General features: G+C 46.2%; 1 protein-coding gene across 3 annotated transcripts in view; it reads right to left on the bottom strand.

Annotated features, from left to right (window-relative positions):
• Positions 1 to 733: 733 nt before the first annotated feature.
• Positions 734 to 27,566, bottom strand: part of LOC125460469 (plexin-A1-like) — a 512,196-nt gene continuing 485,363 nt past the window's right edge. For all 3 annotated transcript variants that reach the window (XM_059649731.1, XM_059649733.1, XM_059649732.1), the window contains exons 28-32: positions 24,112 to 24,302; positions 20,471 to 20,640; positions 18,547 to 18,759; positions 14,791 to 14,941; positions 734 to 883 (exon numbers count right to left, since the gene is read on the bottom strand). In XM_059649731.1, coding sequence (XP_059505714.1) covers positions 788 to 883; positions 14,791 to 14,941; positions 18,547 to 18,759; positions 20,471 to 20,640; positions 24,112 to 24,302 — 821 coding nt within the window. In that variant the 3' untranslated portion in view covers positions 734 to 787. The remainder of the gene's footprint in view (positions 884 to 14,790; positions 14,942 to 18,546; positions 18,760 to 20,470; positions 20,641 to 24,111; positions 24,303 to 27,566) is intronic.

Below are 27,566 nucleotides of genomic sequence, written 5' to 3'. Positions count from 1 at the left end.
ACATTCTTCTTAATAATTTTGTCCCCTCACCTTTTTTGTTATTTTTAACCCTTTTATCACCATCAGTCACTAGGCATGTTACATTTAAATTATAGCACAAGTTTCAACTAACAAGTATTTTCACTAAAGAACATTCAAATGAAAATAATGGCACAAAACACATCCTTTTGGAAATATATCAAAGCTCATGGAACTCAGTTCTATATCAATCTTTTTTTAAAAGTGGTATCACTTCTCTTTTTTTCATACTTTTTTTTCTCTTCCTTTTTTTTTAAATTGTAAATTGTGCAAATTTTAGCAGTAACACTAACTATGAAGAGGAGAATAGCAGTCCAGTTCAAGTCCCAGCATCTCATCAGCTCAGGGACTCATCTCCCAAAGTTACCTTCCTCCCCCCCAACCAGCCCCCAGCCCCAGGTTATGTGACTTCAGCCCCCCACCCACCCCCTCCCGCTCCGGTCAATGTTGCTGGGGGTGGAATCTGCCCACTGCGGAGCTCCGCACCCTGGACCCGCTCGGTTCCCCGGTCTCCGCTGGACCCGATGTGCACACTGCTCCGTTCATGTTTCTGTCTCCCTTAAACCCACCCTCCCGCCCACCCCACCCCCAAAACCCCACTTGCATCCTTCGCCCTCCCCACCTATCCCTCCCTCCCCAACCCGCGCGCGCACACAGACAGACAGACAGTCAGCCTTGCAGGCTCCGAATGGCAACCGAGCTCACTCTTTCCTCGCCCACCCCATCCCACCCTTGCTTTCTCCTCCATCACTCCTGTCCTGGTGAGACCTCAGCTGCTACATGCCATAGCATCAATTACTTGCTCCAGCTTACTCCGCAGTCTCTGCCTCCGCGCCTGCTCATCCTTCTCTAGAGTTGATAAGATCTAAAAGAGAGAAAGGGGTGGGCAAAGAGAGAAAGCAAAACCATTAATCAGAATGCTTCAAGAACCATCTTCTCCAGAAGGAATGCCGCGTACTGTCTCCGTGCCTCCTCTCAGGACTGGTGTCAGACACAGACAGAGAAGGTTCACTAAGCCAGTACTACATAGAGAGGGACAAAAACAGGACCTGCTGGAAAAGCTCAGCAGGTCTGGCAGAATCTGTACAGAGAAATCAGAGTTAACGTTTCGGGTTGAGTAACCCTTCGTCAAGAACTGATCAAGTCTGCTCTGACCCTCCAATGAGGGTCCCACCTTATTCCCATAGCCCCCACTAATCTGCCTCGCCTGTGCATCCTTGGACAACACCTTGGGGCAATTTTGCATCGTCAATCCACCTAACCCGCTCACCTTTGGCCTGTGGAAGGAAACAGGAGCACCCTGAGGAAACCCATGCAGACACAAGGAGAAAATGCAAACTCCACACAGTCACCTGAGGCTGGAGTCAAACCGAGGTCCCATGAGCTGCAAGACATTGGTGTTAACCCTGAGCCACTGTGAGGAGAGGCTGAGTAGGCAGGTCCCGTGCTCATTGGAGTTTATAAAAATCAGAGGTGACCTTATTGAAACTTACAAAATTGTTAGGGGACTTGACAGGTTGGTTGTGGAAAGGTTGCTTCCCCTTGAGATAGAGTGTAGGACCAGAAGGTTACGAGAAAAAGGCAAGAAAGCAGAACTGAGGATTATCAGATCAGCCATGAGCTCAGTGAATGGAGAGCTGGCTCAATGGGCTGAATGGCCTATTTCTGCTACTCCAGCTTACAATCTTACTTCACTGTACTTCAGTCATTGCTCAGTGGCACTGTGGAGTCAGATGGTTATGGAGCCAAGCCCCTTCCCAGTGCAGTGCTGAGGCAGTGCTTCACTGTCAGAGGGGATCTCTTTCAGAGGTGAGATTTCTGATGGACACTGTAACATTCTATGGCACTATTCTGTAGATGAGCAGGGTGCCTACCTGTCCTGACCAACATTTATCCCCTGATGACCATCACCAGTTCTAGTTATCACTAGTTGCGGCTGTGTTTCCCTAAACCACCACAGTGGCTATACTGCATGGTTATCTATAGGGTGCTTTCAGGACATCCTGAAACCAGAGCTGTCTTTATAATAATCCAGATTCTCCACCGTTCTGACAATTTACAGCTGACTGCAAGTCACAGTGGCAATCTAAAGGAAAATGCTTGACCTTGTGGTGCAGGACTCTCTGGTGAATAGCTTCACTTACTGAAGAAAGAATCTCCACCCCCAGAGATAGACCTACCATCAATGCAGCCAAAAACTGCAGCTTTATAAGACTTTAGTTAGACCACACTGAGAGTACGACATTCAGTTCCCATCACCACATTACAGGAAGGATGTGGAAGTTTTGGAGAGGATGCAGAAGAAGTTCACCAGGACGCTGCCTGGATTAGATGGTATGAGCTATAAGGAGAGGCTAGAAAAACTCATGTTGTTTTCTCTGGAGCAGTGCAGGCTAAGGGGAGATTTGATAGAAGTCATGACATGCATAGATAGGGTTGATAGTCAGAATCTTTTTCCCAGAGATGAAATGTCTAAAACTAGGGCCATGCATTTAAGGGAGAGGGGGAAAGTTCAAAGGAGATGTGAGCAGGAAGTTTTGTTATGCTGAGAGCAACAGAATTCTGGAATGTGCTGCTGGGGTGGTGGAGAAGGCAGATACATGAGGGCATAAATAAGCAAGGAATGGAGGGATACGGACCAAGGCCTGGCAGAAGGTATTTGTTTAATTTGGCATCATGTTTGGCACAACATTGGGGTGGCACGGTGGCTCAGTGGTTAGCACTGCTGCCTCACAGTACCGGGGACCCAGGTTCGATTCCAGCCTCGGGCGACTGTCTGTGTGGAGTTTGCACATTCTCCTCATGTCCACGTGGGTTTCCTCCGGGTGCTTTGGTTTCCTCCCACAGTCCAAAGACGTGCAGGCTAGGTGGATCGGCCATGCTAAATTGCCCATAGTCTTCAGGGGTGTGTGGGTTATAGGGGGATAGGTCTGGGTGGGATGCTCCGAGGTGCAGTGTGGAATTGTGGGGCCAAAGGGCCTGTTTCCACACCAGGGAATCTAATCTAACATCGTGGGCCAAAGGGTCTGTGCTATACTGTTCTACGTTCTATCAGTTTGCAATACCGGGTACAAAATCCCAGAGTGCTTGGTCTCTTAATTTGTTTTGGGAGTCATGGCCCCTCCTAACCTTCTTGAAATGACACGTTTCGAGCAGGTTTGCTGAGCAGCTCAATATTTCCCATCATGGCATCACTGCAGGTGACCACGGTTCAATAGTGCCCGAGAGGGAGAATGTCAATTAAACAGCTCGTGAGTGTCGAGCCTACTGCCAATTGGAGGAAGTTGGGGGGGGGGGGGGGGGGGGGGGGGCGGTGCTCCATTAACAATTAACAATCTCACTAAGTTCATTATTGCGTTCAGCGTTGGGGTAATGAAGGACAGTTCTCAGCAGTCAATAGTTTCCATCAATATCTCCACAGACTCTGCCTCAGAGACAGTGGCATCAAGCTGCTGCCTCTGATTAATGGCAGAGTCCTTTTACAACTTACACTCAGCGTAGGACCATATGAAATTGGAACAGCACTAGGCCATTCAGCCCTTTGAGCCTGTTCTGCCATTCAACAGGATCATACCTGATCCGACATTCCTCTCATCCGCTTTACTGCCCTTTCCCTGTAACCCTTCATTCCCTGACTGATCAAATGTCCATCTACCTCTGCCTTAAATATACACAAGATCTGTGCCCCCACAGCTCTCTGTGGCAAGGAGTTCCAAAGACCCTCAACCCTCTCAGCAGAAGAAATTCCTCCTTATCTCAGTCTTAAATTGGTGCCCCTTTATTCTGAGACTATGTCTCTGGTCCTAGACTCACCCAAAAGGGGGAATATTCTCACAGCATTTACCCTGTCAAGCTCCTTAAGAATCCTATTTCAATGAGATCACCTCTTGTTCTTCTAAACTCCAATGAGTAGAGTCCCAACCTGTTTAATCTTTGCTCACAAGACAATCATTGAGCCAGGGATCATCATTTCATGGAGGCCGGTGATGACCCAGTAAACTATTTATATTACACCGTTAAACCAGTAAAACAGTCAATGGTGGCTCCCTGCCTAACAAAATTTGACACTGGGCCAGTATCCAAGCAAATGACAAGAAAAAGAAGGAAGAGAGAAATGCAGAAAATCGGAGCAGGATTAGGCCATTCAGCCCTTTGAGTCTTCTCTACCATTCAGTATCACCATTGGTCATTATCCCACTCAGTCCCCTAACCCACAAATAACCCCCAGTCTCAATAATAAGGCTGGGGATTTTTTCACTGGAGCATAGAAGTTTGACAGGTGGCCTTACAGAGGTTTATAAACTCATGAGGGGCACAGATTGATTTAATGGTCGGTGTCCCTAGGTTGGGGGACTTCAAGACTGGGAGCATATCTTTAAGGTGAGAGGAGAAAGATATAGAAAAGATATGAGGGGCAGCTTCTATACACAGAGGGTGGTCCGTGTGTGGAATGAACTTCCAGAGAAAGTGGCGGATGCAGTTACAGTTACAACATTTAAAATGCACTAAGATAAGGACATGGATAGGAAAGGTTTGGAGGGATATGGCCCAGAGCAGGCAGATGGGACTAGTTTAGTTTGGGATTATGTTTGGCAGGAACTGGTTGGACCGAAGGGTCTGTTTCCGTGCTGTATGACTGTAATAGGAGAGCTCATCTCGGGCAATGACCATCCTTAAAATGGAACAATCTAACCACTTCTGTTGACATTCAAAGGTATGAAACTAGATATCATAGGTTTAAGGTGAGAGGGGAAAGATTTAAAAGAGACCTAGAGGTAACGTTTCATTTGGACAGAAGTGCAGGTATGGAATGAGCTGCCAGAGGAAATGGTGGAGGCTGGTACAATTACAGCATTTAATAGGCATCTGGATGGGTATATGAATAGGAAAGGTTTAGGTTAAATTCCCTACAGGGTGGGAACAGGCCCTTTGGCCCAACAAGTCCACACCACCCCTTGAAGCATTCCACACAGATCCATTCCCCTATAATCCATATGCCCCAGAACACTACGGGCAATTTAGCACGGCAAATCCACCTGGCCTGCACATCTTTGGACTGTGGGTGGAAAGTGGAGCACCCGGAGGAAATCTACGCAGACACGGGGAGAATGTGCAAACACCACACAGACAGTTGCCCGAGGCTGGAATTGAACCCGGTCCCTGGTGCTGTGAGGCTGCAGTGCTAACCACTGAGCCACCGCGCCGCCCGAATAGTGAGATTATGGACCAAATGCTGGTAAAATGGGGCTGGATTAATTTAGAATATCTGGTCGGTATAGATGAGTTGGACTGAAGGGTCTCTTTCGGTGCTATACAACTCCTATGCCTCTAGAATAGGATTATAAGCAGTCACAAATAAAAATGAGCACTTCAGAACAATGGGAAAATGGGATTAGATTAATTTCAGATATCTGGCCAGCACTAAGGGTCTGTTTCCATGCCATACAACTTTATGACTCTATGACTAACAATATCCTGCAGGCTACCATTGACGAGAAACTGAGCTAGACAATCCAATATAAACACAGCAGTTACAGGCATGTATCAGAGTCCAGGGATCCTGCCATGAGTAACTCACAAAACATTGTCTATCACCTACAATGATCAAATTGAATGGCAGAACCAAGTCAAAGCGCCAAATGGCTTCCTCCTGTTTCCACGAGGAAAAGGTTAAAGAAAACAGACACAATTCCAATAAGCCAGAAACACTCCTATGAAATGCATGTAATAAAGAAAGAAGAACTTGGGTTTATATTGTCCCTTTATCAGCATCTCAGAGCAGACAAAAAAGTACTTTTAAGGTGCAGTTTCTGTTGTAATCTTGGAATTCAGCAGATTAATCAAAGATGCTACTAATTAGCATGTTCGTGTTAAGCCTTCGACCAAAATAAAATGTCTATGAATTATTCAGCTGAACAACTATAATTGGAAAGAACATCAGTGGATTAGCAGATTTCGCAAAACCCGTTCTTGTCCTAAATCACTAATTCCGGTCAGCGGGTCTCCCGGTTTCTGACAGTCATTGTGCGGGAGTATTATGCCTAACTGTGTCTTTCTAACAAAAAACAAATGAATCTTTAAAGACCGTGTGACAATGAAACTCTACACTGTGAGCAAGATGTTGTTTGTTTGCTGGTCCTTTTGCCCGCTTTCTGAAAGAAGTCTCAATCTATTCACCACCTCACATAATAATTCCAAGGTCTTAATTTTTTTTTACAGTCAGAACTGAAATAAAAGATATACAAGCATTGGAGGCAGTCCAGTGATGGTTCACTCGGCTGATATCAGGTATGGACGGGCTGTTTTATGAGAAGAGTTTGAGTTGGTTGGGCCTGTACTCATGAGAGTTTAAAAGACTGACAGGACACCTTAGCGAAACACACAAGATTTTTAGGGGACTTGACAGGGTAGATATGGAAAAGTTGTTTTCCCTGACAGGACAGTCTGGGACCAGTGGGTATCATCTCAGACTGAGGCCACCCATTTAAGACAGAGATGGCAAGGATTTTTTTTCCCTCAGAGGGCATAGAATCTGCAGAATTCATTCCCACAGAGTGCTGTCGAGGCTGGGTCATTAAGCAAATTCGAGGCTGAGAGAGACAGATATTTAATCAGTAAGGGTTACAGGGAAAAGGCTGGAAAGTGAAGTTGAGGATTCTCAGACCAGCCATGATCTCATTGAATGGCCAAGCAGACTCGATGGGCTGAAAGGCTGTTCTCTGCTCCCATGTCTTATGGTCTTATGGTCTTATGGAGCAGGGATTGTACACAGATTGCCTAAGGCCTGAGGATTGAGGCCTGGGCCTTGGTCTGGAGCACAGTGCAAATCCAATGCCTCTGTCGGCAGCTCTTCTCCATCTCTTTGCGATGACAGATAGAATCTACCATTCTTCACAGCCGAGCTGTGGCAGTGTTGAGAGCACACTGGGCAACAGCAGCATCACGGTTCCACTTCATTCTACCATTATCCTGGAGACAGCAGTGCTATGTTTTGCTGTTCCTTCAGAGGGTCAGCATAGAAACAATCAGGCCGAATGGCCACTTTCTGTGGTGTAACCTCATTTACAATTCCACGAAAATGCTTCAAAAGGTGCTTCATTGAGTGTGAAGCACATGGGATGTTCTGAGGTTCCAGAGGGTGTTATATAAATGGAGGTTCCTGGCACTTGGAGACATCCCATATTGGAACCATTTGACCTTTATAATGGGAGAGGATGAATTAGGCTTGAGCCCCTCTCCTGGGGAAATATAGGGTATGAGGGACGGAGCCGGGAACAATAATACGCGAGTCCTAGTTCTTAAGGAACAGCGAAAATAGGAGAAGAGGAGGCTCTTTCAGTCTGCTTCACCATAAGATTATGGCTGATCATCCAAGTCAACCTCCTGTTTCTGTTTTGTCCCCATTCCTTCTGATTCCTTCAGCCCTAAGAACTATGTGCAACTCCTTTTTGAAAACATTTAATGTTTTGGCCTCAAACACTTTCTGTTGCAGAGAATTCCACAGGTTCCCTACGCTCTGGGTGAAGAAATTTCTCCTCATCTCGGTCCTAAATGGCCCCATATCCTGACACTGTGATATTGGTTCCAAACTTCCCAGTCATCAGGAACATCCTTCCTGCATTCGCCCTGTCTAGTCCTGTTAGTTTATGGGTTATGGGGGTGGGTGGATACAGAATGAAATGTAAAGAAATTACTAAGTAAGCAGGCAATGGAGAGCTGATGGCAGTGGGGAGGAAGTGACCTAGTGGCATTATTGCTGATTGTTAATCCAGAAACTCAGCTAACATTCTGGGGACCCAGGTTCAAACCCTGTCACAGCACAGGGCAAAATTTGAATTCAGTAAGGAATCTGAAATTAATGGTCTCCGGATGACCATGAATCCATTGCCATTTGTTGGGGAAAAGCCCATCTGATTCACTAATGCCCATTAGGGAAGGAAACTGCCATCCTTACCTGGTCTGGCATAGAGATGACTTCAGGCTCACAGCAGTGTGACTGACTCTCCACTGCCCTCTGGTCAATTAAGGAACAGGCAATGAATACTGGCCTAGCCAGAAATGCCCACATCCCGTGAATGAATTAAAAAAAACATAAGGACAAACTCTTTCTAAGCTTCTCACCTGTGTGACCACGCAAACAGATGAGAAACCCTGCACAGACATGACTATCATCCTCGACACACAGCACGCACTGCAGTTTAAAGATCACGAGTAGATTATCGCAAAGTCTGCAATGTCAAAGTTTAGAGGACACAGTGGCTCACAACCAGAGGGCTGGCCGGCAACCATGAGCAATCTGGTACACATTGCGCAAAAGAATTGAAGCTAATTATGGAATTTGAAAATAACACCGAATAAAGAGACATTTCAATAAAGCCACCCCCAACTCAAATTGGAGCTCACACCTAATCAAAACAATATGGTACTCGACTGTCTTTCTCCTGACTTCTTTTAATCTTTGTGTCTGCCACAAGCTGTTCCATTCATTGTTAATTACTGCTGCGAAGCAAGCCAGCAAAGTGGACTAAACACAGTGGCATTTTAATGAACAGCATCAGTTAGGACAACCTTTTTCCTCAGGTAGAGGTAGTTATTACAAGGGGGTATAGTTTTAAAGTGAGTGGAGGTGGATATAGGGGAGACATCAGAGGTAGGTTCTTTACTCAGAGAGTGGTCAGGGTGTGGAATGCATTGCCGTACAGCGTAATGGAGTGGACCTCATTAGGGGCATTTAAGCAGCTATTACATAGGCATGTGGATGATAGTATAGGGTAGGGGTGGAGGTTAGATAGACTTAGGTTTAGGGTAAAAGTGGCACAACATCGTGGGCCGAAGGGCCTGCACTGTGCTGCACTGTTGATGTTCTATGTTCTATGATTGGAGCTTCACCACTTAGGGAAGATAAGGGAAGTGAAACCTCCCACAGGTTACAGCCAGGGGCTGAAGAAACTGGGGTTCACCCTAAAGCATGCAAGACTAAAGGGAGATCTGATCAAGGTGTTTAAAATCATAAAGATAAATTACAAGAAAAGAACAAAAGCGAAATGCTGCGGATGCAGGAAATCTGAAACAAACACAAAGAACACTAGAGGGACTCAGCCAGTCTATGGAGACGGATACACAGTAATTACATTTCGACGCATTCAGAAAAGTCACAGAGGTTTCAAAATGCTGACTGTTTCTCTCTCCACTGATGCTGCCATGTTAAAAAATATAGCAACGGCTTTCAATGGCTGAAAGGTTAATAAGCAGTAGGTACAGATTGGCAGAAAACCAAGGATAATGTGAATCATAGAATCCCTACAGTGTGGAAGCACACCATTCAGCCCATCTAGCTCACACCAACCCTCTGAAGAGCATCCCACACGGACCTCTCCCCTACCCTCTTCTATTTGTGATTTTTGTAAATGATTTGGATGTAGGAGTGGAAGGGTAGATTAGCAAGTTCGTGGGCGAAATGAAGGTGGGTCACGTTGCAGACAGTGCGGAGGGCTGTTCTAGGTTATAAAGGGACATTGATAGGATGCAGAGCTGGGCTGAGAAGGTGCAGATGGAGTTTAACCCTGAAAAGTGTGAGGTGGTTCATTTTGGAAGGACAAATTTGAAAACAGAATACAGGATTAACAGAAAGATCCTTGGCAGTGTGGAGGAGCAGAGGGATCTTGGTGTTCGTGTTCACAGTTCCCTGAAAGCTGCCACCCAGGTGGACAGAGTTGTTAAGAAGGCATATGGTGAGTTAGCTTTATTAACAGGGGGATTGATTTCAAGAGCCGTGAAGTTATGCTCCATCTATACAAAAGCCTGGTTCGGCCACATCTGGAGTATTGTGTCCAGTTCTGGTCACCTCATCGGAATGAGATGTGGAAGCGTTAGAAAAGGTGCAGAGGAGATTTACCAGGATGTTGCCTGGAATGGAAGGAAGGTCTTATGAGGAAAGGTTGAGAGAGCTAGGGCTTTTCTCCTTAGAATGGTGAAGGATGAGAGGTGACTTGATAGAGGTGTACAAAATGATCAGAAATACAGCTAGAGTGGATAGCCAGAGACTTTTTCCGAGGGTGGAGATAGGTATTACCTGGGGGCATAGTTTTAAAGTGAGTGGAGGTAGATATAGGGGAGACGTCAGAGGTAGGTTCTTTACTCAGAGAGTGGTAGTGGCATGGAATGCATTGCCGGAGAGGGTGGTGGAGTCGGCCTCGTTAGGGGCATTTAAGCGGCTATTAGATAGACATATGGATGATAGTATAAGGTAGGGGTGAAGGTTAGACGGACCTTAGGTTTAAGGTAAAAGCTTGGCACAACATTGTGGGCTGAAGGGCCTGTACTGTTCTATGTTAGATTAGATTCCCTACAGTGTGGAAACAGGCCCTTCGGCCCAACAAAAGTCCACACTGCCCCTTGGAGCATCCCATCCAGACTCATCCCCCTATAACCCACACACCCTGAACACTATGGGCAATGTAGCATGGCCAATCCACCTAGCCTGCACATCTTTGGGCTGTGGGAGGAAACCGGAGCACCCAGAGGAAACCCACGAAGACACGGGGAGAATGTGCAAACTCTGCACAGACAATCAGCCGAGGCTGGAATCGAACCCGGGTCCCTGGTGCTGTGAGGCTGCAGTGCTCACCACTGAGCCACTGAGCCACCCACATCTACCCTCTCCCTGCAATTCCCACAGCTAATCTACCCTAACCTGCTTTGAGCTATAGGAAGGAACCCACGCAGACACAGGGAGAACATACAATCTCAACGCACACAGTCACCCGCAGCTGGATTTGAACCCAGGTCCCTGGCGCTGAGGCAGTGGCACTGTGTCACTGCCATATTTCCATGTGGTGAGTGTTTAAGATTTGGAATGCACCGCCTGATGGGGCAGTGAACACAGATTGAAACTGTGGCGTGTGAAAGGGAGTGAGATAAACACATGAAAAAAAAAGGAAATCAGGAACATGGGGAAAGATCCTAAATGGATTGCTCCTTGAATGAGGCAATGCAGACTTGATCTGTCAGGTAAACCCCTTCTCAGGTCCAGGTGGGTTGCAGATGTTTTTAATCTAACCTGTTCAGATGTGTTGTGACACACCACTGGACAGCAGCAAATTAGATTTGAGCCTGGATCTTCCAGCCCAGAGGTAGGAATACTAACCCACTGCAGGACCAGTGCCCTTCAGCCAGAACATACAATAGCCCACAAACTGATGACTTGGAAGAGTGGGAGGAACACGTTGCAATTTTCCAAGGTATTACTGTTCCTCGTGTGGCTTTGTGGGTTTTATAACCAAAGGCGTAGGGCAGAAAAGTCACAGTAAAATTTATGAATCAGTGAGACTCAACCAACTAGAGGAAGAGATATAATAAAAGCAATTCTGGACTTTCAATTCTTACCCAGTGACCTACAAGGAGTTGGGCAGTGAATGGAAGAAATTTTAAGAGGTTGAATAAAAAATAAGGCGATTCTATCTGATTAGGGATTCAATGGTGAGGGTGACAGGACTGAGTTTATGGCCAGATAGGGGAAGAGATGAAAGGCTGCAATGAATGTAGGTCAGCACTCAACATGAAATAATCGATGCCTATCTAGTTCAGCTTCTGCCATCATGGTACCCATGAGCTGCAATGTTAATGCAGTCAGTGGCTATTCACAACAATCACTGAATCCACAGCAGTCCCCAGATATAACATCAGCAAGCTCCCAGACATAGAAAACTTTCCTGTCTCTTCTTTATTCATTCAGGGAACAGGAATGTAATTTCAACAGCGTTTATTGTCCTGGAAAAAGTGACAATGTGCTGTCTTCTTCAACCCCTTGTAGCAAAGACAGGCCCACAATGGTGTTGGGGAGGGAGTCCCATGACCTTGACCCAGCGACACTGAGGAAACAGCAATGTATTTCCCAAGTCAGGATGGTGAGTGGTTCGGAGGAGAAGTTACAAGGGGGTGCTGTCCCCATGTATCTGCTGCCCTTGTCCTTCTAGATGGAAGTGCTCATGGATTTGGAAGGTGCCGTCAGAGATGAGTTACTGCAGTGTGTCTTGTAGTGTGACTAAGTGTCAGTGGTGAAGGGAGTGAACATTGAAGGGGGTGAATGTTGAAGGGGGTGAAGCGGATGAATATTGACTAAGCTGGATCTCATCGAGCTTTGTGAGCGTCACTCAGGCTGCACTCAGTTCCCCTAATACCCCTGATATGTCCACTATCTACAAGGTACAGGTTTTAAGGAGACATGAGGTGAATTTTCACCACAGAATCCCCAATCTTAACTTGCTCCGGCAGCCAGCACAACCCAGACACAACATTATTTGTTCCCGTTAAGTTTGTTATATGCGCTGTGTGCTGTGGGTGCTCACCATAAACTCAACTCTGCTCACAACAGGAATCACAGACTTCCCAAAAGATAGAGATATTAAAGGCAAGTGCAATCAGAGAGGAGCTCATCTGTATAATTTTTCACAGTTCAAATTCTCTTTCACCCATGGCTGAGCTGTCTATAGAAATCGACTCAGGATGAAGTCTCAATGGCGATGTGGTTTTGGTACCCAGTGTGGTCCATATTGCGAGGAGATTGTCACTCATAGAATCACAGATGTGTCACAGTGCTGAGGGAGGCCATTGGGGCTCCTACTGTCTGCACTAGCGCATTAAATCATCATCCTTGACCTAGTGCCTATCTCCTGTCCTTTCACTCCTTACAACATGCAAATAAACATCCAGTGCCCTCTTGATTGTAAGACACTTCACTACCATCTTTATGGTTCTTGTGGTGTGCTGGTACTGTCCCTACCTTTGGACAGGGAGGCCTGGGTTCAAGTCCCAGCTGCTCCAGAGGTGTGTCATAGCATCGTGGATCAAGTTGGTTAGAAAGAATCAAAATGACCTATGCCTCCCCATTTGCTCTTCAGTCTGGCTCAGCGGAATGTCAAATTTAGTTTTGAAATGCTGTAAGTTTGTAAATAGCTCCATATGTAAACACTACCAAGCTTGCTTACTTAAGGCGAGTCGCAATGACACAGTGATTTATTTGAAAAACAACTTATTCACAGATTGGCCGCTTCATTGTGATATTGGAGTTAACTCTGTGCCAAACTATAGGCCAACAAGGGACCCAATTAGGAGATGGCTCTTAGGCCTCCCTCAAAGCCAGGTACAAGCCCAGAAACATGCACTCCATCTTTCAAATGCAATAAAGAAGGTGATGAGCCATGCAGGAGAGGGACTGAATCATTTGTCACTGTCACCTGACGTTGATAATGCACCTCGCCGATGCATTTACTGCTTCCATATGAGCCGTCTGCAAAACATTCATTGACTTCCCAGATAGAAATTCAAAGACTTCTGAAAGAGGCCATTCAAGCCATTGAGTCCTTCTGGCTCATGGAAGAGCAATTCAGTCAACTCTGCTTCGTTGCTCTATCCCCCTAACCCTACAAGATTATTATTTTCTTAAAATTATTAAACATTTTTTCCCCCTAATCAGAGATGCTATTACACACCTCTGCAGTTGGTGGGGCTTGAACCAAGGCCTCCCAGTCCAGGGGTAGAGACACTACCACAAGAGGGCCCTGCAAACTTATTCCCCTTAATTCATGCCATCTTGCTTTGCTTACATCGCTGAAGGTGCCTGCTCCCAGCACGTTTGGAAGTGGTGGGCTCTAGGTCAGTATTGCTCTTTTTTATTCGTTCATGGGATGTGAGTGTCACTGTCTAGACCAGGGGTTTTACTGCCTCCCCTCCACAATTGCCCCTTGAGAAGGTGCTGAGGAGGTGCCTTCTCGAATTGCCCCAGTCCAAATGGTGTCAGTAATTCTGTAATGCTGTTAGGGAGGGAATTCCAGGATTTTGATCCAGTGGCAGCAAAGAAACAGCGATATATTTCCAAGTCAGGATGGTGAGTGACTTGGAGGGGAACTTGCAGGGGGCGGTGTTCCCATGTATCTGCTGGCCTTGTCCTTCTAGAGGGAAGTGGTCGTGGGTTTACAAGGAGCTGACTGAGGAGCCTAGGTGGATATCTGCAGTGTAGCTTTTGGTAGTACACACTGATGTCACTGAGCTTCGGTGATGGAGGTAGTGAATGCTTGTGGATGTGGTGCTAATCAAGTGGCTGCTTTGTCCTGGATGGTGTCAAGCTTCTTGAGTGTTGTTGGGGCTGCACCCATCCAGGCAAGTGCCTCGTAGACGGTGGACAGGCTTTGGGGAGTCAGGAGGTGACTTGCTCACTGCAGTATTCCTAGCTTCTGACCTGCTCTTGTAGCCATTATATTTATAGAATAAGTCTAGTTCGGTTTTTGATCAATGGTAATCCCCAGGAAGCTGTTAGTGAGGCATTCATGGATGATGATGCCATTGAATGTCAAGGACCATTGGTTAGATATTTTCTTGTTGCAAGTGCTTATTGTCTGGCACTTGTGTGGCACAAATGTTGTTTGCCACTTGTCAGCCCTAACTTGGATAATGTCCAGATTTCACTCTATATGGACATGGGCTGTTTCAATACCTAAGGAATTGTGATGGTACTGAATGTTGTGCAATTATAGTGAACATCCCACTACTGACCTGGTAGAAACATTGTTGAGAAAACCCATCTGGTTCACTAATGTCCTTTAGGGAAGGAAACTGCCATCCTTACCTGGTCGGGCCTACATGTGACTCCAGACCCACAGCAATATGGTTGACACTTTACTATCATCTGGGTACTTAGGGATGGGCAGTAAGTGCTGAACCTAGACACAAGGGCAAAGGGGAATGCTCAGATAACAGTACTCCTGAAGCTCTTACCTCGTCTCTGTACTTGTTGATGTAAGTGTAGATCTCATGCAGTGCACTATTGCTGTTGAACTGGCTCAAGTGTAGTCGTGACTGCTCGGCCAGGTAAGCGCTCATATCCTGGTCACTGATCACGGGCATCTTGGAGATATCTGCGTAGTATCTGTGCCAAAACACGGTGAGAAAGTGAGCGAAATTCACAGCTTTTGACGGCCAAATGATGGATGTAACCACGGCATCTCGCAACATCAGTTTCAACCACAGATTCGGAGACCAGATAAGAACACTGCAACAGGAATAGATCATACAAGCCATCAAGCTTGGCTCTTCAGTACAACCATGGCTTCAGCTCTATTTTCCATCTCACTCCCCAAGGTGCATCGTGGGATTTCCCCCCAAGCGGAGGGGGGTCAGGAGCTGATGTGTTTGGGTGTGGGGGTCAGGGGCTGTCAGACAATAATAGTCATCATGCAGCTCTACTTGAAATTTTATCATCTGTGCTCCGTCTCCAGCAGCACTCCCCTCCCCATGGCGCACCACCCCCCCCCCCCCCCCCCCCCCCCCCCCCCTGCTCTTCCAGGGGCATAACAATTCTCAAGCCCCAGTTTGGGGCTTCAGCAGAGATAAAAGATTTTGGGAAGCACAGAGTTACCACCCTTAGGCTTCTCAGACAGAAAGCAGAGGTGGTCCCAAACTGGTGGCATTGTGGGGGGGAGGCATGGGGACTTAATGGGTTAGCAGTTTATCAACAGACTAACTACCATTCAAATTTATCCTTAATCCTCAAACTACTGGGATCAATAGGGTCCCTTGAGATTGTTGGAAAGCCTGCACTGCCCATTATGTAATGCCTACAAAACACAGAGATTAACTCAAAGTGAGTGTATTTTTATGGTTATTAAAGGTGTGGATGGGGGTTGGGAGTGGCGTGGTGCTGGGGGAGTCAGAGGAGAGGGATATGGTTGCAGCTGTTCCTCAATAAATCGTTCTCAACAACCAAGCAAGTGTAGTCACTAGAAGTTGCTGCGAAACTGAAAGGGTTCAGAAAGGCTTTACAAGGACGTTGCCAGAAGTCGGAGGGTTTAAGCTATAGGGAGAGGCTGAATTGGCTGGGCCTATTTTCACTGGAGCGGTGGAGGCTGAGCAGTTTATAAACCTCAAACAGGTTTATACAATCACGAGGAGCACAGACAGGGTGAATAGTTTAGGTCTGCATGAGGGAATCCAAAACTAGTGAGCATAGGTTTCGGTGAGAAGGAAAGATTTAAATGGACCTGAGGGGCAACTTTTTCACGCAGAGGGTGGTGTGTGTATGGAATGAGCTGCCAGAGGAAGTGGTGGAGGCTGGTATATACAACAACTAAAAGGCATCAGGATGGGCAAATGAAAAAGAAGAGTTTAGAGGGGTGTAGACCAAATGCTGGCAAATGGGACTAGATTAATTTAGGATATCTGGTGGGCTAGGGAAGGATGGACCAAAGGATCTGTTTATGTGCTGTGTGATTCCCTGACTCTAAGTAACGCATTGACTTTGACCTCTTTTTATTTTGTTTTGATTTTTGAATCAAGGATTTATGGGAATTTTCGTAAAATTAGGAGATACAACGGGACACGAACTCATCTGGAGTGGCTTTCCACTCCAAGGGAACACACTGACCTTGAACTGATGTGTGGTGTTTGGTTAAGAGGAATGCACTCGCACCTTCTGGGCAGGAGCTTATGGGCCCTAATGTGGTGAATGAGCCTGGTGCGCCAGTGAAACATGGAGGGCACACTCCCCTTCAGGTGCCGCAGTTTTCTTTATTCATTTATGGGATGACAGTGTCACTGGCTAGGTCAGCATTTATTGCCCAGAGGGCAGTTAAGAGTCTGCCACATTGCTGAGGGCATGGAGTCACATGTAGGCCAGACCAGGTAAGGATGGCAGTTTCCTTCCCTGAAGGACGTTAGTGAACCAGATGGGTTTTTCCCGACAGTCGACAATGGATTCATGATCTTCACAAGACCCTCAATTCCAGATTATTTTTTGTTGAATTCAAGTTCCACCATCTGCCGTAGTGGGATTCAAACCCAGGTTGCCAGAACATTATCTGGGTCTCTGGATTAACAATCCAGCGATAATAGCACTCAGACATCAAATCCCCTAAATATAGCCACTTCTCTGGATATCAGAAAGATCCCACAGGACTATTCAAAGACAAACAAAGAATTCTCCTCAAGTCCGTGTCACCTATTTCTCTTGGTGTTTGTGGGATGCGATGGTCAGTGTTCGACGACGACCAGTACTTAACAACTTAACAAAGGCAAAAAGACGTCAAAACATCTGCACTTGAGCAAAACAACAAGAGATGAGGAGAAAAATTTCTTGCGGAGGGTTGTACGTCCTTGCGAACAATCTTCAAAATCTGGTGGAAGCCAAGTCTTTGAATATTTTCAAGACTGGAGGTGGCTGGCTTCTTGGAAGGCAAGTCAGAGGTGATCGGGGGATAGGCCGCTGGAATAAACATATCAAGCACCATCTTACTGAATGGTGGAGCTAGCTCAAAGGGCTGAAAGCCTGCTGTGACTCTAATTGGTAGGTCCATGATTAATAATTCCATGAAGCATTAAGATAAGGCTACGTTGTATATAAAAGGCAGCATTGTACATTAAGATGCAGCCCAATTGTGATCACTTCAATCTGGGTTAACAACGTTGAAGGAAATTGGAGAGGTTTAGGATTAGAGTTAGGGTCAGGGTTAAGGTTAGAGTTAAGGTTAAGTTCAGGATTAGGGTTAGGGTCAGGGTCAATGTTAGGGTCATGGTTAGGGCCAGGCTGGGTTAGGGTCAGGGTTAGGGCGAGGGTTAGTGTTCGAATCAGGGTCAGGGTTAGGGCCAGGATTATGGCGAGGGTTAGTGTTCGAATCAGGGTCAGGGTTAGGGTTAGGGTTTGCTGTATAACTTTACAGTTTTTTAACATCTCTGATTGGGAGACAGTGGAAGTAAAAGGGTCTCTTTCAGGGGCAGAACAGGCTAGGCTTTGATCTCCTTAGGCATGGAAGATTTAGAGGTAATCCAACTGAAGAGTTGTAACTGACTGAAGAATTTAATCGGGCTGAAAGCGAGAGAGAGAGAGAGAGGGGAGAGGGAGATAGGGAGAGAGGGAGAGAGAGAGAGAACCATTTCCGCTGGTGTGGGAGTCCAGATCAAGGGCATTCCACTGGAAACCTGGGCCAGTCCGCCCAAGGCTGCAGTCAGGAAGCATTTTCTCCAACTCACAGGGAGTGAAAATGTGGAACACCGAGTACCCCGCCCACTGTTTCACAAAACCCCATCTGCTCCCCCAACAAAAACAAGGCTGTTGCAGGTACAGAGGAACCTGTGGCTGCGATCAACAAGATTCCAGTCAATGAAACAACGGACCGCGTCTGAAACGACCACAGGAATTGTTGGAGAAACTCAGCAGGCCCGGCAGCATCTGTGGAGACAGAAACAGAGCTCACATTTCGAGTACAGTGACCCTCCTTCAGAACCTGATTTTTCAAGATTTCTGTCGAGCAACGGATAAGGCACGAAGGCGGGGAGATGGGATTTGAGGTAGAGATCAGCCAAGACAGAACAGGTTTGAGGGCAAATGGCCTCTTTTTGTTCCAATGTTTCCATTTCAGATGAAATCACGAGGTGAGTTTCGACTTTAACAATGCTGTTTGTGGGATAGGTGTGGGCCCTATTCTTCCTACCGCACGCAAGCGAGTAGCACCCAGTGAAAGCAGATAGCTTTGTGCTTACCTCTCCACCCAGTTTTTGTAGTTTGGAATGTCTTTCGCATACAGTAGTTTGTTGGAGGGAGAGTCCTTGCCCAGTTTATGCTCAGAGGTGGAACAGGAGTCCATGAAAGTTTGGGCTACCACAGAGAGGCAGGCATCTGTAATACTGTTCTTGTGAATGTCAAACACAAATTGCGGATTTTTGATAACATTCACCCAAAATCGTAGAGGTAGACTAGAGGGACAAAGCAAATAAAAGGTTAAAAAAGCGACATCAAAATTCCAGTAACCATCCTGCCAATATTTTACCAAATCCTCTGGAACAATGCAGACTGGAAGAGAGGGCAGGACATTGGGATTGAAGTTGTACCTTTTATGTAAATCCCGCTGAGGCACACAATATACAAGCCGTGTGCAGACAAAATAAATGTATGAAACACAGCCGCATTTCAACAGCAAGTGTCTGATAGCGTGGAAGGATGCCATTCAGTCCATCTTGCCCATGTCTATGCCTTTTCATATGAATGTTTTCCCAAAGCAGTGCAATCTCAGAGATTAGGGTCCGATACTAGTAAATGGACTATCATTTCATCCATTCTACAACTGTATAGAACTGTGGCACTCTGTAAAAATTCTTTGTTTTATTCACTTAATGGGAGGTGTGGCCCATTGGTATTATCACTCAACTGTTAATCCAGAGACCGAGGTAATGTTCTGGGGACATGGGTTTGAATCCCACCATGGCAGATGGTGGAAGTCGAATCCAATTTTTTTAAAAAACTGGAAAATAAGAGTCTAATGATGACCATGAATCCATTGTCAATTGTTCGGAAAACCTATCTGGTTCACTAATGGCCTTTAGGGAAGGAGACTGCCATCCTTACCTGGTCTGGCCTATGTGTGACTCCAGACCAACAGCGATGTGGAGAGGCAATTAGGGATGGACAATAAATTCTGGCCTTGTCAGTGATGCCCTCATCCCTTGAACAACGGAATTAAAAATTCTTAGGATGTGGAATTTGCTGCCAAGTCCAGAGATTTTGGTCCATCCCTAATTTCCCGTAAACTGAACAGCTTGCTCAGCCATTTCAGAGGGCAGTTAGGGTCAATCACATTGCTTTGGGTCTGGAGTCACGTGTAGGCCAGACCAGGCAGGGACACATTTTCCTGAAGGACATCAGTAAATGAAATGGTTTTAGAGACGATATAAAAGTTTAATGATCGCCATTATTACGTTTGGATTTCAATTCCAGATTGTCAATGTCAATATTGCTCATGCAAATTCAAACCATATTGCAATTTCTCCATACTCACCTGGATGAGGGCTGTTTTGAAGCTGGGAAGTTATGAGTTTGGAACATTTCTAACCAGCTCTAGATTAGTGGCTCATAAAAGATGACTGTGAACCATCAGATCTCCCAGGGTCATTGGGAGTCTTCAAACATTGAGTGAAACCAAAGGGTGCACAAGATTGTTCATCATAGAATCCCTACAGTGTGGAAGTGGGCCATTTGGCCCATCGGGTCCACACTGGCCCTCCAAAGAGCATCCCACATTGACCCAGCTCCCCCATGCCCCCATCCCCATAGCCCTGCAATCCCCATAGCTAACCCATCCAGCCTGGACACTACAGGGCAATTTCCCATGGCCAATCCACTCTAACCTGCACAATTTCGGCCTGTGAGAGGAAACCGGAGCACCCGGAGGAAACACATGCAGACGCGGGGAGAATGTGTAAACTCCATACAGACAGTCACTCGGGGGTGCAGTCTAACCTGGGGCCCTAGCACTGTGAAGCTGCAGTGCTAACCACTGAGCCACCGTGCCGCCCTGGTCTTGGCCATACAACTCAGACATTCCGATATTTACTCCAGAGCTGCCCAGTTGCGATCCAAGAGATACTTTGCCCTCCTCCTGTTCAGGCTCATTCCAAGATGGACACTCACCAGTTACTCTTCCAGGTATGTCGCACATCATGGTCGGTGATCAGGTGTTTGTCGGCCTGTTCATCCAGAAAGTCAAACATATATTTGATTGCAAGAGGGAGGGCGCTGCCCCTGTGTGCTGTACTAAATATTGTCTCAAAGAGGTCGTCCACAAACTTCTGCAGGGTTCCCTGGAAGGGTAAAACCATCCAAAGTCAGCGCCATTTTGAATTTGCACACGCAATTTACTTCCCCTCAACCACATTAGAGCACAGTCTAAGACTGGATTCCACAGATCCCATTGATCATCTTCCTAAAGCCTCATATACAGGGTGTTAGAAGGAGCTAGTTACATGACAGTTGCCTTCCCTCTTTTTTCTTGAGTTATGACTCAGTAGTTGGTAAAATTCTAGAATCCATTGTCAAGGATGAGATTTCTAAATTCCTGGAAGTGCAGGGTCAGATTAAAACAAGTCAGCATGGTTTTAGTAAGGGGAGGTTGTGTCTGACAAACCTGTTAGAATTCTTTGAAGAGGTAACAAGTATGTTAGACCAGGGAAACCCAGTAGATGTTATCTATCTAGACTTCCAAAAGGCATTTGATACAGTGCCTCATGGGAGGCTGCTGAGCAAGGTGAGGGCCCATGGTGTTCGAGGTGAGCTACTGGCTTGGGATGAGGATTGGCTCTCTGATAGAAGGCAGAGAGTTGGGATAAAAGACTCTTTTTCGGAATGGCAACCGGTGACGAGTGGTGTCCCGCAGGGTTCAGTGTTGGGGCCACAGCAGTTCACCTTATATATTAATGATCTGGATGAAGGGACTGGGGGCATTCTGGCGAAGTTTGCCAATGATACAAAGATAGGTGGACAGGCAGGTAGTACTGAGGAGGTGGGGAAGCTGCAGAAAGATTTAGACAGTTCAGGAGAGTGGCCCAGGAAATGGCTGATGAAATTCAATGTGAGTAAATGTGAGGTTTTGCACTTTGGAAAAAAGAATACAGGCATGGACTATTTTCTAAATGGTGAGAAAATTCACAAATCAGAAGTGTAAAGGGATCTGGGAGTGTTGGTCCAGGATTCTCTGCTGGTTAACTTGCAGGTAGAGTCCGTAATTAAGAAAGCGAATGTAATGTTGTCGTTTAGCTCAAGAGGGTTGGAATATAAAAGCAGCGATGTGCTTCTGAGGCTTTATAAGGCTCTAGTTAGGCTCCATTTAGAATACTGTGTCCAATTTTGGGCCCCACACCTCAGGAAGGACATACTGGTGCGGGAGCGTTTTCAGCGGAGATTCACACGGATGATCCCTGGAATGGTAGGTTTAACGTATGATGAACGGCTAAGGATCCTGGGATTGTACTCATTAGAGTTTAGAAGGTTGAGGGGAGATCTATTAGAAATTTACAAGATAATGTATGGTTTAGACGGGGTAGACGCTAGGAAGTTGTTTCCGTTAGGCGGAGAGACTAGGGCCCGTGGGGACAGCCTTAAAATTAGAGGGGGTAAATTTAAAACTGAAATGAGACGACATTTCTTCAGCCAGAGAGTGGTGGGCTTGTGGAATTCATTGCCGCAGAGTGCAGTGGAGGCCGGGGCGTTGGATGCCTTCAAGGCAGAGATCGACAAATTCTTGATCTCAAAAGGAATCGAGGGCTACGGGGAGAGTGCAGGGAAGTGGTGTTGAAATGCCCATCAGCCATGATTTAAATGGCAGAGTGGACTTGATGGGCCAAATGGCCTTACTTCCACTCCTATGTCTTATGGTCTTATGAACAGACGTGGTGGTCAAGACAGATGGCGTTAAGATGCAGATCAGTTAGGACCAGCAGCACTGTGGGTGTACGTAGCTATCAGTGCACCCCAACCCCTCAATCCTTTGCCAAATCGCAGGGTTTAAGAAGGCTACTCACTGCAAGATTCTCAGGACAATTAGGAATGATGACAAATGCTGATCTAACCAATGATGCTCTAAGTGATGAACAAATACAAAACAAAATTGAAAGGCCGAGAGCGTTTGAATGGCCTATTCCTTTATTCCAACATTCCAACTAAGTTGGCAGTCTCTCCCATTTTAGGTTTTTCTCTATTTAATGGAGATTGATGTGTCTGTTGTCCCTCCTCATGCCTACTCCTTGTGAACTATAGAAAGATTATCCAACAGACTGAAAATTTCTAAGCTCTCTGCCAATCATCTCACTACATTCGATTAACTTTGATTTCATTCATCCACCCTTTGCATCCCCTTCACCACACAACCTTTGTTCCACAATTATATAAAGTATGAGAGTATAAGTAATCAGAGAAGCAGGCCACTCAGCCCATTCAGCCTGTTTCACCACTTACTGAGGTCATGTCTGGTTATTCACCTCAAACTCACTTTCCCACCTGAGCTTTAAACTGCTTAATCTCCCTAATTCCCAAAAACCTATCAATCCCAGTCTTAAACACACTCAATGACCGCACGTTCACAAGAACCATAGTCATTAGAGTGAATGAATTTCTCCTCAGTTTAGTCCTGAATGGCTAACCTGTTCTCTTAAGCCCAAATGTTGTTGAAGAAAGATGTTCTCTGTCACAGCTGCCCAACTTGCAGAGATCAGGGCATTCACAAGAGTATGATGCAAAGGAGAAATAACAGTCTATACTGTTAATTTAAACTAAGCACGGCAGTCCACATCCAGTCATCGTCTAACTAGAATTTTCGCCACAGCAGCACCTCCACCAATTACAGTCCACTTGCCAACAAATCAACACACACAGGTCTCGTGCGGTAACTCAGCAATGCTCCCTCAACAGCATCTTTCAAACCAGTAACCTCTACCAGCTCAGAGGACAAGGATAGACCATAAACGGGAACACTACTCCCTGCAAGATCCCTTCCAAAACACATACCATCCTGACTTGGAAATATATTGTCGTTCCTTTACTATTGTTGGGTCAAAATCCTTCCTAAGGCAACTGTGCGTCTAACTACAGTACGTCATCTGGAGTGGTTCAAGAAGGCAGCTCACCACCATCTTCTCAAGGGTAACTAGGGATGGGCAGTAAACGCTGGGCCAGCCAGTGATGCTGTCATCTCAACGAAGGAAAGAAATAACAATAACAGCTGAAGAGCTGAGGGAAGGTGAGACATTGTGCAATAGTGAAGTATCTTCAGCGTTTGGAAGTTGAGAAGCAAATGCAAGAAAGGCTGCAATTACTGAAGGATTAGTCAGACAGCACAAAACACACTTAGTTACAGCAAGTGGCTGAACTTTAAGTTGCCAGCAGAATTGATTTCCTGGAATTTGAGTACAGCCTAAAACAATCCAAAGCATTTTATCCTGCACTTTTCAGGACAAGCACAAGAATGCCAAATTTCAAACAACCACAATCTATTCCGCAAGAGCAAATGGGTGATGATTGGTTGGCATGTTGACTTTGGCTTGCCTGAGGACTTTCTTCAATTCATTTGCTCATTCCTCGCATGTAAGAAGACACACTGAAACCGAAGGGGGAAAATGAGTCTGTGTGAAAGGCTGTGTATTTTAAAATCAGATCTTTTCCACCCTGGTCAGTTGGTGATGAGCTCACCCACACTGGTGCCAAGTCACGGCTCAGCAGCTAATACACTTCCCTCCAAGCAACCGAAGCCGTGATCTGTCACAGATACAGGCGCCACTCACCTTGGTGGCCAGGAGGCGGGTCAGATAGATCTCAGACACCATCTTGCTACCTCGGTCCCCTTCCCTCTGGTCCATGTGGTCGTGGTTCTTGACCAGGTGCCAGAGTTTGGTTCCGCTCTCCAGGTCTGGGGTGATCATGGGCGTTCGAGACCGCAGGCTATCTGGGCTGCTGGCAGTGCGCAACATACTCTCTGTGAAAAGGTGCAGAGGGAGGAGAAGATGATGGAATTCTAGTAGCACCATAAAGCCACAAAATACTGGAGCAGAATTAGGCTATTCAGCCCCTCGAGTCTGCTCCGCCATTCAATCACAGCTGACATAGTTCTCAAACCCTTTCCCCTGCCTTTTCCCCGTAACTGCTGATTGCCTTCCGAATCAGGAACCTGTCAATCTCTGTCAATGACTTGGCCTCCACAGTCCACTATAGCAACGAATTGCACAGTCCCACCCTCTGGATGAACACTACACTCTAAAATATACTCCCTGTCCAAATCGGTGACTGAGATTGACAGCAGCAGCTGGATGGAGATTGAGTGACGCATGTTAACTCAACCCTGAACAAGCTGATGGTATGAAACTTGCCACTAATATCTCTCTTCAAATGGGTTTATTTGCAGAATGCAGTGCTCCCTATCTCTGCTTCCTACCCACTATCTAGCGGTGTCTCTTTACAAATACCTTACTCAGTTAATTACAAAGTGCCTATGACCTGTCTCCACATGCAATTCAAACCTCAATTTTCCTGAAATAGCTCAGTACCTTTGTGATCAAAGAACAAAGAAAATTACTGCATAGGAACAGGCCCTTTGGCCCTCCAAGACTGCACCGATCCACATCCTCTATCTAAACCTGTCGCCTACTTTCCAAGGATCTGTATCCCTCTGCTCCCTGCCCGTTCATGCATCTGTCTAGGATCATGGTAACCAGAGACCGTCCCTATCTATAAGTGGAGCCACTTTCTGTCTGTGCGATCCTTCCCCAGCCCAAAATTCAGTACTTCTCGGATTTTAACTCGTGCATTCACAATTGCTTCCCTGTGTGAGGCCTACATTCGGCCTTTCAAGCCGCAGCGAAGGGTCACCACCATTTGGTGACAGGTGAACAAGAACACTGGTGGAACAAAAAAACAGAAGTTGCTGGAAAAGCTCAGCTGGTCTGGCAGCATCTGTGAAGAAAAAAAGAATCAGAGTCAACATTTCGGGTCCGGTGACCCTTCCCCAGTACAGTTCTGTTGAGGAACAGACCTGAAATGTTAACTGTGATTATTTTCTTCACAGATGCTGCCAGACCTGCTGAGCTTTTCCAGCAACTTCTGTTTTTTTTTGCTCCTGATTTACAGCATCTGCCGTTCCTTTGGTTTTTAACAAAACTGGTGGAGCTGTGGACAGCGAGGAAAGTTGGCAAAAGATGCAGCAAGATATCGGTCAGTTGCAAATTTGGGCACGGGATTGGCAGATGGAGTTTAATCTGTTCAAGTGTGAGGTGATGCATTTTGGGAGGTCAAACGCAAGAGGAAAGTGTACAGTAAATGGCAGGACACTCGGAGCATTAATATACAGTGGGATCTTGAGGTTTAGGTCCACAGTTTCCTGAAAGTGGTGACACAAGTGGGTAAAGTGGTAAAGAAGGCATACGGCATGCTTGCCTTCATCAGTCGGGGCAATGAAGATAAAAGTTAGAAAGTCATGAAGTAAAACTTTCGTTTGGAGTAATGTGTACAATTCTGGTCGCCACGCGATAGGAACCGTGTGGAGTCTTTGGACAGGGTGCAAAAGAGGTTTACCAGGATGTTGTATGGATTGGAGTGTATCAGCTACAAGGAGAGGCTGGACAAACTGGGATTGTTTTTGCTGTAGCGCAGGAGGCTGAGCTACCTGATAAAATTATGAGGGGCATGGATAGGGTGGATTTTCGGAGTCTCTTTCTCAGAGTGGAAATGTCAAATACTAAAGGGGCATAGGTTTAAGGTGAGGGGGGAATGTTTAAAATGTGGGGACGTATTTTACACAGGGGAGTGGCAGGTGTTTGGAATGCGCTGCCAGCGGAGGTGATAAAGGCAGGTACGATAGCAAAGTTTAAGAAGCATTTAGACAGGCACGTGAACAGAGATAAAGGGCATCTGTACATTCGGTGTCTGGGCTCAAAACGCTGGATTTCTTCCCTAAGCTTTCCCAACTCTCTAGCCTCCATTTATTAAAACTTGACTCAAATCTCCTTTGCTGGCTCAGTGTCAGCGCAGGTATGGTTACACCCTGGCGTCCTCAAGAATTGTCACGCAATGCTCGACCATGTCAAAGGTGCTATATAAATGTGAAATGCTGTCATCTCCTGCTGAAGGCACAAAATGCTCTCAGACCTCACTTGAGTAGCTTCCCCCAATCTAACTGCAAAATTCTTTGGTATTAACACTGTCTGTAGCTCTGTGCAAATCTCACCTCCCGCTGTTAACGAAATGCCAAGCAAAACCCAAGAAATACTTTAAGAGCAAAGTAGACGCAACGCAAGTGGGGTTTTGGGGTCATTCCGGCTAGAGGGAACTACCTTTAACTGTAAACGTGCAAGCATGAATGTGAGACCTTCCTCCAGTGGGAACATGAGGACTTTTTTTCTTTGAGGTAGTGAGTTGCAGAGATGTGGAATTTGGGGCCGGTTAGCTCATTTGGCTGTGCAGCTGGTTTGTTCCTCCTTTCCCCTCTCTGAGGGAAAGTACAGAATCCACCCTGAGAATTCTAAGGCACTGCTTTACATCGATAGCTTCCAGTTGGACTGTCTCTCAGGAGAATCACTTGTGTGTAATGCTGCAGATGGAGGCCATTTGGCCCTCCACACCCATTCTCTCTGCATGGCCCCTGGCAAACCCTTTCATCATTTTACCAACCACTATTGGGTTACCCCTCAGTTTCTGTTTTTTGGAATAAAAGATACTGAGCTTGTTTTGCCCTCTCCAGCTCTCTGCCGTTCTTGGTTTCATCCTCACAAATCCTTTCCACACCCTCTGCATTGCGTCAGGAACTTTTTCACAGGACGGTGACCAGGACTGTGCGGAGCTCTCCAGTTGTGGTCTGAACAAGGTTCAATTTTATCAGCACCGCTCTGCTTTTCAGAGGGAAATCGTAAGAATCTCTTTTACTCATGGCAGACGTGTCCAAGACCACAGGGCGTAAGATTAAGATGAGGATCAAGTGGTTTTGAGGGGAATCTGAGGAAAGGTCTTTTTTAAAAACTGACGTTGGCAGAAATATGAAACTTGCTGCCTGAAAGGGTTTTGGAGGCTGGTACACTCCCAACAAATTTGAAACATCTGGATGAGCACTTAAAATGCCAGGGCATAGTAGGCTGTGGACCAAGTGCAGGAAGATTGGATTAGGGTAGCTTGGTGTTTGTTGGTCAGCACAGACCTGCTGTGTTCATCCAGCTCCACACTTTGTTATCATGATGGGCAGAAGGGCCTGTCT

This window comes from Stegostoma tigrinum, chromosome 11, assembly GCF_030684315.1.
Source record: "Stegostoma tigrinum isolate sSteTig4 chromosome 11, sSteTig4.hap1, whole genome shotgun sequence".
Classification (NCBI taxonomy): Eukaryota; Metazoa; Chordata; class Chondrichthyes; order Orectolobiformes; family Stegostomatidae; genus Stegostoma; species Stegostoma tigrinum.
The sequence above is the reverse complement of the archived record's forward strand: the minus strand, read 5'-3'. Positions and strand labels throughout refer to the sequence as shown.